The sequence below is a fragment of the Sorex fumeus genome, unplaced genomic scaffold, assembly GCF_029834395.1.
Source record: "Sorex fumeus unplaced genomic scaffold, SorFum_2.1 ptg000044l, whole genome shotgun sequence".
In the NCBI taxonomy this organism is placed as follows: Eukaryota; Metazoa; Chordata; class Mammalia; order Eulipotyphla; family Soricidae; genus Sorex; species Sorex fumeus.
This window is the reverse complement of record NW_026606101.1, coordinates 54,832,759-54,845,395: the sequence shown is the minus strand read 5'-3', so window position 1 is coordinate 54,845,395 and position 12,637 is coordinate 54,832,759. Positions and strand designations below refer to the sequence as shown.

General features: G+C 35.8%; 1 protein-coding gene across 1 annotated transcript in view; it reads right to left on the bottom strand.

The window, feature by feature from the left end:
* Positions 1 to 12,637, bottom strand: part of LPP (LIM domain containing preferred translocation partner in lipoma) — a 758,624-nt gene that overhangs the window by 176,118 nt on the left and 569,869 nt on the right. The window contains exon 9 of the mRNA XM_056121924.1: positions 5,603 to 5,729. Within this exon, the coding sequence (XP_055977899.1) occupies positions 5,603 to 5,729 (127 nt within the window). The remainder of the gene's footprint in view (positions 1 to 5,602; positions 5,730 to 12,637) is intronic.

Here is a 12,637-nt window from a genome sequence, read left to right as displayed (position 1 = left end):
CAGAGAAATTGCTATGGTGAATGTGACTATAAAATGTGACTATAAAAATATTGATACAGATCAAAGTCATACAGAGAAATTGCTATGGGTGAATGATGATTGTCTAGCAACAGAGAGCAAATTGAAAAGCAGAGACTAAAACCTCCAATAATGGCCTCTTCTTTTTCTTCCTCTTCTTCCACTTCCTCCTCAATCTTTTTACATTTTCTAGAGTTTTCAAATTCATCACCTTTGTCCGCTCAGCCTCGCTGTTGTATTTGAAGTCCAGAAACTTCTGAATCCTCTCTCGCTAGCTGACTGCCTAACTTACAGGATTAGTTTTGCAAAAATACATTAGCCCTCCCTTGAACACCACCAACTAAGACCCAAGACCACAGCTAGTAAAACATGAATGCTGGCTTATGCAGCTACTCTAGTTAGCCACTGAGCATGAAACAGAATCTTCTAGCTCTTCTAACTCTTCTACTTTATCTTTTGACTTTTGCTATGAAGATTAGTGAGTCTAGGAGTCAAAACTTCTGTCTGGGTGTCCCTAACCCTCATAACAATGATAGTTATGAACATTGCTTTTAGGAAATATTTAAACAGTGCTATTTATTTTAATTCATCCTTTGCTTTTGCATTCTACCTAGTCAAGTGAGTGGTGAGTTGGCATTCAGATCAAGGTATTCTGATTCTGGAGTCACATAACAATAGGTAAACATGGGACAGTTCAAATAAGTTTGCTTGAACATAAAATATTCCTTGATAGTTCTTAGTTTTTAGTTTGACATTAAAAATCCTTTCCAGATTTGTCTCAGCCTATTTTCCAATCTTGTTTCTCAGCATTTGATCCTTCCCATTAAAGGGGATTAATTTCAATGGCTCTATCCCCTATTGCAATAACATTTCCCTTGCTAGAAATATCATTTTTTCCTTACTATCCTCCCCTTTCAAATCTCTTTTAGATAATTAAAACAACTGCTAATTTAAAAGTTAACTTCTCCATTAACATTTTTGTACCTGCCAGAGAAAGAGAGAGAGAGAGAGAGAGAGAGAGAGAGAGAGAGAGAGAGAGAGAGAGAGAGAGAGAGAGAGGTAGATGCAGGGTGATCCCTGAGCACAGAGCTAGGAAGAACCACAGCTGGAGTGGTCCAACACTCAAACTCACCCAAATGTTCTCCTTTCTCTCAGTTTTTAAAGAAGTTCTGATGAACTTCAATTAAATTGCTTGTCTCTTTCTTGTGTTATGACACCATATTGTAACTCTGTTTATATCCACACTGAGACTAAAAGGAACTTTAAAGGAACTTTAAACTTTTCTGCTTCTCTCCACATTCCGCCAATATTGCCTAGCAGAATATCTTGCACATTTAACGGGGACATCAGAGACACTTTACATGGAAAGTAAATCTTCCTGATTAACTCCTGTGTCAACTCAAATTGGGTTCATCCTACGTACTTAGAAGATAATGCTCCCTTATTTCCATATGATGATCTATTCCATAAAATCTTTAAAAAAATATCCAATCTAGGTTTGGTGATGGTCAAGTGCAAACCATAAGAGCCTAAACAAAGTAAAAAAATAATGTCTTAAAAAATGTTCACACATATAGAAAGTATTTTTCAGAGACACCAAATATTTCCATCCTAAACTTCTGATGATGAGGGATACATTTATTACCTAGATTTCAGTAATTTGAATACAAGCATGGACTAGAGCAATAGCACAGCAGTAGGGAGTTTGCCTTGCATGCAGCCGACCCGGGTTTGATTCCTCCTCTGGGAGAGCCTGGCAAGCTACCAAGAGTATCTTGCCTGCAAGGCAAAGTCTGGCAAGCTACCCATGATGTATTCAATATGCCAAACACAGTAACAACAAGTCTCACAATGGTGATGTTACTGGGCCCGCTCGAGCAAATCAATGAACAATGGGAGGACGGTGACAGTGACAGTGACAGTGAATATAAGCATATACATATGTCTAATTTCACCAAATATCATACATTACTTATGTCATGGCGGTTTATTATATGTCAATTATATCTCTAAAAAGATGGATGGGGAAGGAGTCTTTGAGGAAAAAATATATAGACCTTGTTTCTGTATTCTAATCTAACATTACAATTTATTTACTGTAGATATCAAGCTATTTTTAATGTTACTCTGCATCAGTTTCATAATCATAATAATGATATTACTTCACAAGATTATATTTCTGTAAGCATGAAATAAGTTACAGTATTACATTACAGAGTAAAAGTTAGCCATTATTACAAGTTATTTCTCATGGTTAATAATTCTGGATTTCGCAGTGACTTTTTACCAATTGAAAACACATTCCACTTTTTGTTCGAACTTAAATTTCAATTAAGTATTATTAATGGAGTTTTAATGGGTATACGTTCTTTTATCTTAAGCTGCAAGCCTAAAGAGCATGGGATAACTTTGATTATTGAGAATACTCTACATGCCAAATATTTGGCTAAGTTCTTTCTATAAATACTCATTCAATAATCCCAACAAAAGTATAAGCTTGCTATTATTTCTATACATAAAGAATAACAATGATTAAGCTAGAGAGAGTAAGTGATTTTTTCAAGTTGCATAGGCTGGTATGAAGTAAAGTGAAGGAAGTTCTTTTCATTTCCTTTTTCTTTTAAATTGCTGTTGGGGAGATGCCCTCAGGTATACAGACCTGGCAGTGCTTAGGGGACCTCAGCTAGGATCATGTGATGCCAGGATCAGAACCCAAAACTCAGTACATAAAACTTATGTTCTCTGCACTTGGGCCACAACCTTTGACCTGAGAAAAGTGCCTAAAGACAAAAAAATGTAATTAAATGTATTTCTCAAAATGCTTAATATTCATTCATTTATAAACAGAATTATAACCTATATTTAATTTTATTAACTACTATGCATTGTGCTATGATATTCTTTAAATATATAGTCTTTATAAAGAAAAGAAAATACACTATATATTTGCCATTATATATGCAGATATATACTATATATGGTATATTTTTTATTTTAAATATAGTATATATATATATATGGTATGTATATGATATATATCCAGTATGTATATTTGCATAAATATGTTATATTTTCGTTTCTTTATTTTATATATAGTATATATGATAAATAGTATACATATTTGCATATTAATAGTGTATTTTCTTTTCTTTTTAAATATACCTAACAGAGCTTTTTTTCCATTCACACATTGAAACAAATTGAAATTAGCTTATTTTGTTAGACTTTTAGACTTTTCTATGACAATGACAAGAGTATGATACGTTTTTGGTATTTTTCAATAAAACTGGAAACCTTAAGTAGTTCTAGACATTTGTGATAATCGTCAAATGATTTGCATCATTGGATTTATCATTATATTTCTTCAGATTGATGCTATTTCTACCTGAACTTAGTGACACTGAAAGGAGTGCTATAAGGTATTTGTTCCATATCTTTGATTCACCAGGTGAGAAATGGGACTCAGGAAAGAGAGAAAACATGCCAGTAGTATCTAGTTAGTGAAAGAGGCTAAACAAGAAGGCACAAATGGCTCAGAATCAAATTTCTGTATTCCCATGATCATACTTCTTTAGCAAAGCTATATTGTCATCCATTTGTAAACAAACACCGTATTTTTATTTTTTCCCTCCCCTTCCCACCCACTCACTTCATATTTTTTATATCCTAAAACTTCTTAGTCCATGCATAGTTTAGTTTTGGAGCAGTGTCACCTGCTTCCATATATTTCCAAATATGAAGTAAATAAGAAAATATAAAAAGCCATTTAAAGAAGTAAATGGGTATCTGAGCAAGAAATGTTTATCACCCTCTGACGAGACAACTATCAAAACAGATAGCATTTACAAAATGTTATAAAATTTTAATAAAGCTTATTCTGCTAATCGTCCATAAAATAATTAAATAAAATAACAAATGTTGAAATAATTATAAGTGATAATATAACAAAAATCATCCATTTTTGTATTTTATATAAAATTTTATTTATAATTTGTTTTTTATACATAATTCTAATTGTATATTATACAAATACTGCTCTCCAGTAAAATAGGGGGAGCACAGTCTTTCCTGTCAGGAAATTTGAAAGGCACTGTTTAAAGGTCTAGTTTCAGTTGCCACCAACACTTTGATAAAACAATCCTAATGTTCCTGATGAGGAGAGCTGCTGAAATTTTTCATATAATTTAATTTATTTTTGTCAGACCCATCAGTGTTAGGGCTTATGCCAGGCTTGCGCTCATAGATAACTCCTGGTCATGCTTGAGGATGTGGGGTGCTGAGAATTGAATCTGGGTGAGCTGATGCAAAGAAAGTGCCCTAACCTGCTGGAATCTGCCTTAGATGCCAGCTGGTTGAAATTTTGAAATTTGATTCAATTCTTTCTTCTGCACCATTGCTTTCTACCAAGACTGGTAACTACTTTTGTACTTTTCTTCTCTATTTTTTTAAAGGTGGGGTTGGTTGGGGGGCATACCTGGCAGTACTCAGGGTTTACTCTGGAGGTGCTTGAGGGACCATATTGGATGTGGGGCATTGGACATGGGTTGAATGTATTCAAGGCAAATCCCTTACCCATTGTGCTACCACTCTGACCCTTCTGTGCTTTTCTTATATGAATAATTACCACATTCCTGAAGACATGTTATGTATCCATAACAATCACTGTTGGCGTAGATGCATGCTGAAAGTAGTCTATGGACCAAACATGATGACTGCTTAGTACTTGTTTTGCAAACCAGTGCCTGCCACAGAGGCAGGGGTGGGGAAGGGGGTTTTCGGGGTGGAGGAGGGCGGGGGGGAGGGCAGGATACTGGAAACATTGGTGATGGAGAATGGGCATGGTGGAGGGATGGATATTCAAACATTGTATGACCAAAACATAATCATGCAAGTTTGTAAGTCTGTAACTGTATCTCATGGTGATTCATTAAAATAAAAAGAAATAAATAATGTTTACACTAATGGATTACAAAGATTACCTGTTAATAATTATTAATAAAGTTGAAACATGTTTTTAAAAAGTACAAAGGAAACATTTTCTTTTCTTTTTTTTTTTTTTTGCTTTTTGGGTCACACCCAGTGATGCACAGGGCTTATTCCTGGCTTTGCACTCAGGAATCACTCCTGGCAGTGCTCAGGGAACCATATGGGATGCTGGGAATTGAATCCTGGGCTGACCGTGTGCAAGGCAAATGCCCTAACCACTGTGCTATCGCTCCAGCCCCAGGAAACATTTTCTTGGAAGTCAGATAAACACATGAGTATTTAGATCCAGTAGAAATTCTGAACTCATACATACTGAAACCCTATTTCTGCCTGAGGTAAATGAATAGGTTGTCTAATATTAAACTTTAGTCAAATTTGTATCTCAAGAAGCTCTTCTATACTGCTGAGATTTTAATACTAAATAGGTAACGCAGCTATGGCTGTCTCATGAAGCAAACCCCACACCTGCTCTGTATGCACAAACACCAGCCCCCATGCCTCTAGCCTTACCCCGCGGCGTTGATTATACTTCTAATTACTAATGGAGTAAAACAGACTAGAACATTTACTTCAAATGTCAGCTTCAAACTCCACTTACCAAAATAGTCATCAGCAGGTGGATTTTCCATGTCAAACAACATCTTTTTGGTCAGTTGCTCAAGCTCATCCTCAGGATTGAACAAGGAGGGGCCGTAGTGGGATCCCACCGGGCCTGTTTGTCCACCCTGAAAGATAAAATGTGCATAATTATTTAAATATGATACACACACCAACCCAGGAAAACTGTTGGCAAAACACAGTAAAACAGAAAGGAGTTGGTTGTCGGTGACCTGAGCTTTAGAATCAGTTTTATTAGTTATCCAGAATCTGACAGGAACACTTCTTTTATCACATTATTTCATTTTATTTTTATTGAATCAGCATGAGATAGTTACACCTTGAACACTTCTATGATATTCACTTGCCATGTCTGAAGAATCACCTATCAGTGTTTAGAAATCTATGTTTATAGGATTAGGGCTCAAGTTCACTCAACAACTTCCAGTCACCCTGTGCCAACCGGATACATCTTAAAATGAATAAGCAAATTGGGTCCTGCTCCTACGGGCCTAATAGTAAAGTGAGAAATTTAGACATGTTACAAATGAAATATAAAGCAAATGTAGAATGTTCAGAGTTGGAGAAAATGGAGAGAAAATTCAAATCCAGAGAGGCAGCTGCAAACACTAGGAATAGCTAAAGGAAAGCTAGCACTCAGAGAGAGGTTTCATATAAGTAGGTCACAAAGGCCAGACAACATGTAGAGCTCCTATATATTGTATAATTTTGGACTACATATGCATAAATCTTGATATACGATATGAGGTGAATCACACAGAAAGGGAGATGCAAAAATTAAAGATTCTTCTGCAATCAGTTAGACATCAATAATGGAGGGAGGTATATCAGTAGTGTTGCTACTAGTTTGGAGTTTAAATAGGAAATGTAATCAGAATTACAGGCAAAGAATCAAGTATATGGTGAAAGAACATTTTAGGTTTTGAACCAATAATCCAAAGTATATGGAAGAAAAAGAGAGTTAAGACACCAGATGTAAACTGGCTTTCCACACTGCGAACAAAAGGAACATTCTTATATTTGCTTTTGCATATATTTTAATTTTCACCATTTTCAATGTTATATATCACATCTTAAATCAATGAGTTAAATATAGCTAGACTGCTGAAAAAGATGTCTGCCATGGTAATTGGCAAAGACAGAAATTCTCTTTCTTGATGTTTATGCATACTAAATTAATAGACCAAGAATTTCTCCTTGCATGAGTATTTACAAGAACTACATAAAAACATTTGAAGTAATATACTTGTTCAACTTTACTTGAATATAATATTGTTTATTATATCAAACAATAATAAAATGGAAACTTTTTAAATTAAAAATAGTTTAAAACACGCATATCTGTGCAAATGTCTCATTCATCCAAGTACAGTTGAACTACTTTTAATAGTTTCAGTAGTTAAACTACATCCTTTGGATTAATTATCTATAGGATACCGAAGGCATAAAATGCCTTCAGAATATGTGGGATATTACTACGGTGCCATTAGACTCTTTATGACTGCATTGCATTTTTAGGATTGCAAACATGTTTACAAAGTTGAAATAAAGTCATGCAGAGGATAAAAAGACCAAGACTTTATCATAAGGGTCACTAACCATACTCCTGAGATTTAAGTATATTGTTAAAAATTTGAAATGTAAATAGAAAAATAGTGAATGAATTATTCCATGTGGCATTCAGAAAAGTTTACAGGAACAAAAATGGAGTTGCAGGTTGAGATCTAAAGAGTCATTCTATCAATATTTTTATTTTAAGATAAACTGAAGTCCAAAAAAAGTCTGGTGGTACACATAGTTATGATAAGATCCAGACAAAAGCCCAACATAGATAACTCAAGTACTTAATACATATTAAATTTTATGTTTAGCATCTTCTCTAAATTGTTAAAAATCAACAACCTTAGAGAGTTGAGGTAAGGGTTAAGGAAACATTGAAATTTTCATTTACTTTTCTTATAAGTTTTTGTTATGCTATATTATTTTATCCATACTCTGCCAGTATCATAGGGGGTCTTGTTGATATACTGGCCAATCTTTGCTTTGAGGGACTTAGAGATGAGTGGGGGAAGGAACATGCATAAGTGATAGATTATTAGAAAAGTCCCAGTATGTTGAAAGTGTATGTAAATATGAACATTGGAGAAATTAATGGTATTATTAAGATTTAAAATAAAATGCACATAAACTACACCTACTTTTAGGAAAATTTTGTTTTTTTAATTTTTTTTCTTTTTGGGTCACACCTGGCGATGCACAGGGGTTACTCCTGGCTCTGAACTCAGGAGTTACTCCTGGCGGTGCTCAGGGGACCATATGTGATGCTGGGAATCGAACCCGGGTCGGCCGCGTGCAAGGCAAACGTCCTACCCACTGTGCTATCTCTCCAGCCCCAGGAAAATTTTAAAGAAATTCTTTAGAACAACATGCAATTATAAAGCCAGTTCTGGTTCTAAGATATATTTATATCTATGACTCTCTCTCTTTCTGTCTCTCTCTCATATCTATCTATCTATCTATCTATCTATCTGTCTGTCTGTCTACTTTTGGAGCCACACCCTGTGGTGTCTAGTGTTTACACTTATCTCTGGATTCAGGAATCACTCCTGAAGGTTCTGGGGGACCATAATTGGTCTGGACCATAACTGGCCAGAGATCAAGCTGGAATCAATTGTGTGCAAGAAAAGCACCTTATCGTGGACCATAACTGGCCAGAGATCAAACTGGAATCAATTGTGTGCAAGAAAAGCACCTTATCGTATTATCTGTCAAACTCTAGGAGCTATATTTTAAAGAAAGAACAAAACTAACAATATAATGAAGGGAAACCTAAAGGAAATAATACTATAATAGTACTCAAATAGCAATGTGTATAAGTAGCTGTGTAATGAAGTGAACAGATCAAGTCTAACACACTTAATGATGGTCTTATTTTAGTAAATTAAGTATAGTGTCATTATCAAGAAGTACATGTATATATGTATCTATATTCATAGGAAGAACACCTATAAGGTTACAAATATGAGAGATTATTACTGAGTTTGGAATCCTAAAAAAAACTTTCACTTTCTAAGTTTGTGTTTCTTTATTTTACAGTATGTAATTTCACTTCTGTAACCATGAAATATAGCCTTATTTTTAAAGATAATTAACTTAAGTGAAAGATATTCTAGAAACTAACAAATGGGTGAAACAGGAGTGAGCTTCTGATCCAGTTGCAGTGGAAGACCCATGAGACAAAAGTTGACGGTGGGAGTCAAGCTTGGTGTGTGTTCTGTAGAGAACTGCAAGAGGTTTTGGTGAGGTGGTTACCACCATAACAAACTGATCACGGGTTCCCTAAGAGTTAGGAGTTCTAGGCCTGGTATAAGATCATGAATAAATAAAAATATCTTGGGCTAGATACCTTTATGGAGGATAACAGCATAATATAAAATGTACATATTATTACATATTTCAGGTGGTACAGAGAGTCCTATATATTTCTATAATATATGCCATAAAATTCACATGTTATTAATCAGAATATTCATAGAGCAGAGGGAACATATCTAAAGATATTCATGTTGGAATATCCAGTCAATAGAAACTAGGAGAGACATTTTGGTAAAGAAGCAAGTGAGGGGCTGGAGTGATAGCACAGTGGGTAGGGCGTTTGCCTTGCAAGGCGTTGACCAGGATTTAATTCCCAGCACCCCATATGGCCCCCTGAGCACCGACAGGAGTGATTCCTGAGTGCAAAGCCAGGAATATCCCCTGAGCATCGCTGGGTGTGACACACACACACACACACACACACACACACACACACAAAAAAAAAAAAAACAAGGAGCAAGTGAGCTGGGTTTGGGACGTTCTCAGTGGACTGGGTAGGCTATAAGTGGACTGAGACACGGAGCTTACATAAGATATTGTTGGTCAGAGTTCGTAAAAAAGATGAGTTTGTATCTGACTGGAGGATGATTCCACTAGGACATTCACATATAACTAGGACAGCCACCTGGTGTCCTTCGATGAGCTTGTGGATCTTTAATCATTTCTGATGCCCTTCTGTAAAATGGGCTTGCCCATTGCTACTGTGTTTTCTGTGAGAACTGAAATGAGATTGCATCTCATGCTAGGTAGAACTAAACTACTTCAAAATCATGAGAACAAAGGGTTTCTCTTTGAACCCCCTAATTATACTGAGCATGGGGATCACTTTCGTTTAGGTAATGCAACTGCAGACAAGAATAGGAATATCACCTACATATTCCCCAGCCTGACTCCAAGACCTAGAATTAACAGATGCGTAAGTCTTTTTTTGGATGGGGGAGTAAGTGGGTATTGGGGGTATACCTGGTGTTATTCAGGGCTTCCTCCTGGATCTGTGCTCAGAGATAAGTCATGGTAGGGCTCTGGAGACCATATGGAGTGTAAGGGATTGAAGTTGGGTTAGCACATGAAAGGCAAACACTCTGCCTATTATATTATCTCCCAGGCCCTTAATTAAGAAAGGAGTTCCAAAGCATAGACTCAACAACACTGAAGACATGAGATCTAAACTACAATGGCCAAACTTTGCAATGTGTCTGTTGAAGTGGCCAATGGGGGTGGGGGAAGGAACCAGGAGAGAATGAAGCTTGAGTACACTAATAGAGGGAAGTTGGCTCTGGTGGTGAGAATGGTGTTGGATTATTATAAGCATAAAACTCAATTATCATAATTTTGTAAATCATGGTTCTTTAAACAAGTATTAATAAACAATTACAAATCAGAGAGAGAGAAAGAGAGAGAGAGAGAGAGAGAGAGAGAGAGAACTTGAGAGCAAAAAATGTAAGGCACCGACTCCAAACTGATCTTGATTTCGTATATTCGTTCTAACCAAACATTGCATTCAGTAGAGAAAAGTGATAGAAAATCATGTCAAAATTCTAATGGGGCTGTGTTTTCATTAAAAGAAAGATAAAGAAAACATCATGACCCCTGCTTCCATGTGAGGGAGAACCTCAAGGCAAAAACATAACCTATGATTCACTGGGCTCTATGTTCATTCTCTTTTTCATGTAAAGTCAAACATGAGATCAAGTCTGACTTCTCAAATACAAGACAGCAATACATCAACAAAGGCAGAGATCACTAAATGTTCTCCAAAATCAGTTTCTTCCTCTTTCTGATCACACAGTCTAACTCTAGTCTCTCTGGTAAATGTGGCCAGAGATGGCACAAGAAAGAAGGTGCTTACTCTTAGGAGGACAGCTGTGTACTAACCTCGATGGTCTGTCTCATTTGTTATAGATGAGAGTTAAATAAGCTCAAAGGTCATGCCTGAGAGTGATGAGTGATTTATATTTTCATATTATATGTATATAAAAAGTGATTTATGAGTATAACAGACATATGATATGAGGATAAAACCTGAGAATATAAAAAGTGATTTATATTCTCATATTAGTATAAAATTCTCACATTTATGAGTATAAGATATACTCGTATTTTAGAGTTTTTCTACAATGAAGAAGTTTAATGACATAAAGAAAATACATTTTGCTTATAGGCCAAAAAAGTGTCAGAAATATTCAGTTATCTGAAATTGATTCTTCTATGCCCTGTTATTTTTTTAACTAGAGGTACACCTGATTATCATTTCAGGGAAAGGTATATAGGAACAGTTGAGCCACATTTGGATCAGATTACTGGTAAAAGCTATGGGTAAAACTGTACAAAAATGAATACAGTGTATGTAAACAATGTACACATAGACAAATCCTTGGGGATCATAAAACAGCCAGATTAAAAATAACCAAATTTAACATCTATTCTACTTACATAACACTATGGTATTTAAAGTTCATATTTTCCTACAAGGAAATTATATATACACAGAACTATTCATCTATTTATGCAACTATTTATCTAATCTTAGTTCTGTCTTCAACTTGTCTAATAATTTTGATCAACTCCTGTATATCTATTACTTGAAACTCAGTATCTTTAAGCATACTACTAATTTTTCAGTTTCAGTGACTCAATTTTGTTGTATTTTAGGTATTTATAATATGCAGGTAACATATTCATTAGGTATTTATACAATTCACAGACAGTTATATTTACAAATACTCAGTAGTCTATAAAAACAGACATATATTGAGTAAGTGGAAACCCCAGTATTACAGAGATTTCCATCTATGAGGGGATTTAAACCACTTGTCAGCATCCCCTGAAGTGAGAGAGAGCTTCATTCAGCATTCTGAATCTGAGTAAGCAGGTGGCAGGTCCCAGGGTTTCCGCAGCCCACTGAACTTTCACTGCGCATGGTGCTAAAATTAAGCACCAAGCAAAGGTTATCCACCCTCACCTACTGCCTTCTTTCTTTGACTGAAACAGAAAGGATTCCATTCAAGAATCCCAAATACTTTTCCCAAGGAGAAAAGGAAATACAGTGCAGGGCTTGCACATTGCAAGGTGCAGACGGCAAAGATCCACATGGGAACTTTGACCACCTCAAATCTTGGTTCCCACCAACTTAATGACTTCAATGCACAATGCATGTGCTAAGGAGCCATATTACAATATGCCAATGCAGGATCTGTCATCAGGTTTACTTCTTCAGCTTCTCAGATATTAATCTCAGGGTGGGTCATTTCTCTTCCACGGGTCTTTGGCTGCTGTTGATTTTCTAGTTATGTACTGCTTGATAACTTGAACTTAGTGCAAATCTGAACTTCACCAGAAAAGTACCGCCCAGACAGATAAAATGCCAGGGAAAAGGCAGCCAAGATACTGAGAGATTACACAATAATGAATACTCTATCACTCTGGGTACCAGAGCTGCTCATTTTTCTTGTCCATTTGCAATGATGTACAAGAGGTTCCTTCTCTCAGAGGGAAAATAACTTCAATTATGTGTGCTTGAAAAAAGAAACATTGAAATTATCTTCTTTCAAAAGGTAGAATTAGCCCCATTTTTGAGCTGAAAGCCTGCCAGAAAAAAAATATATATTTCTGATAATTTTGTTCTCTCCCCTTCACTCCC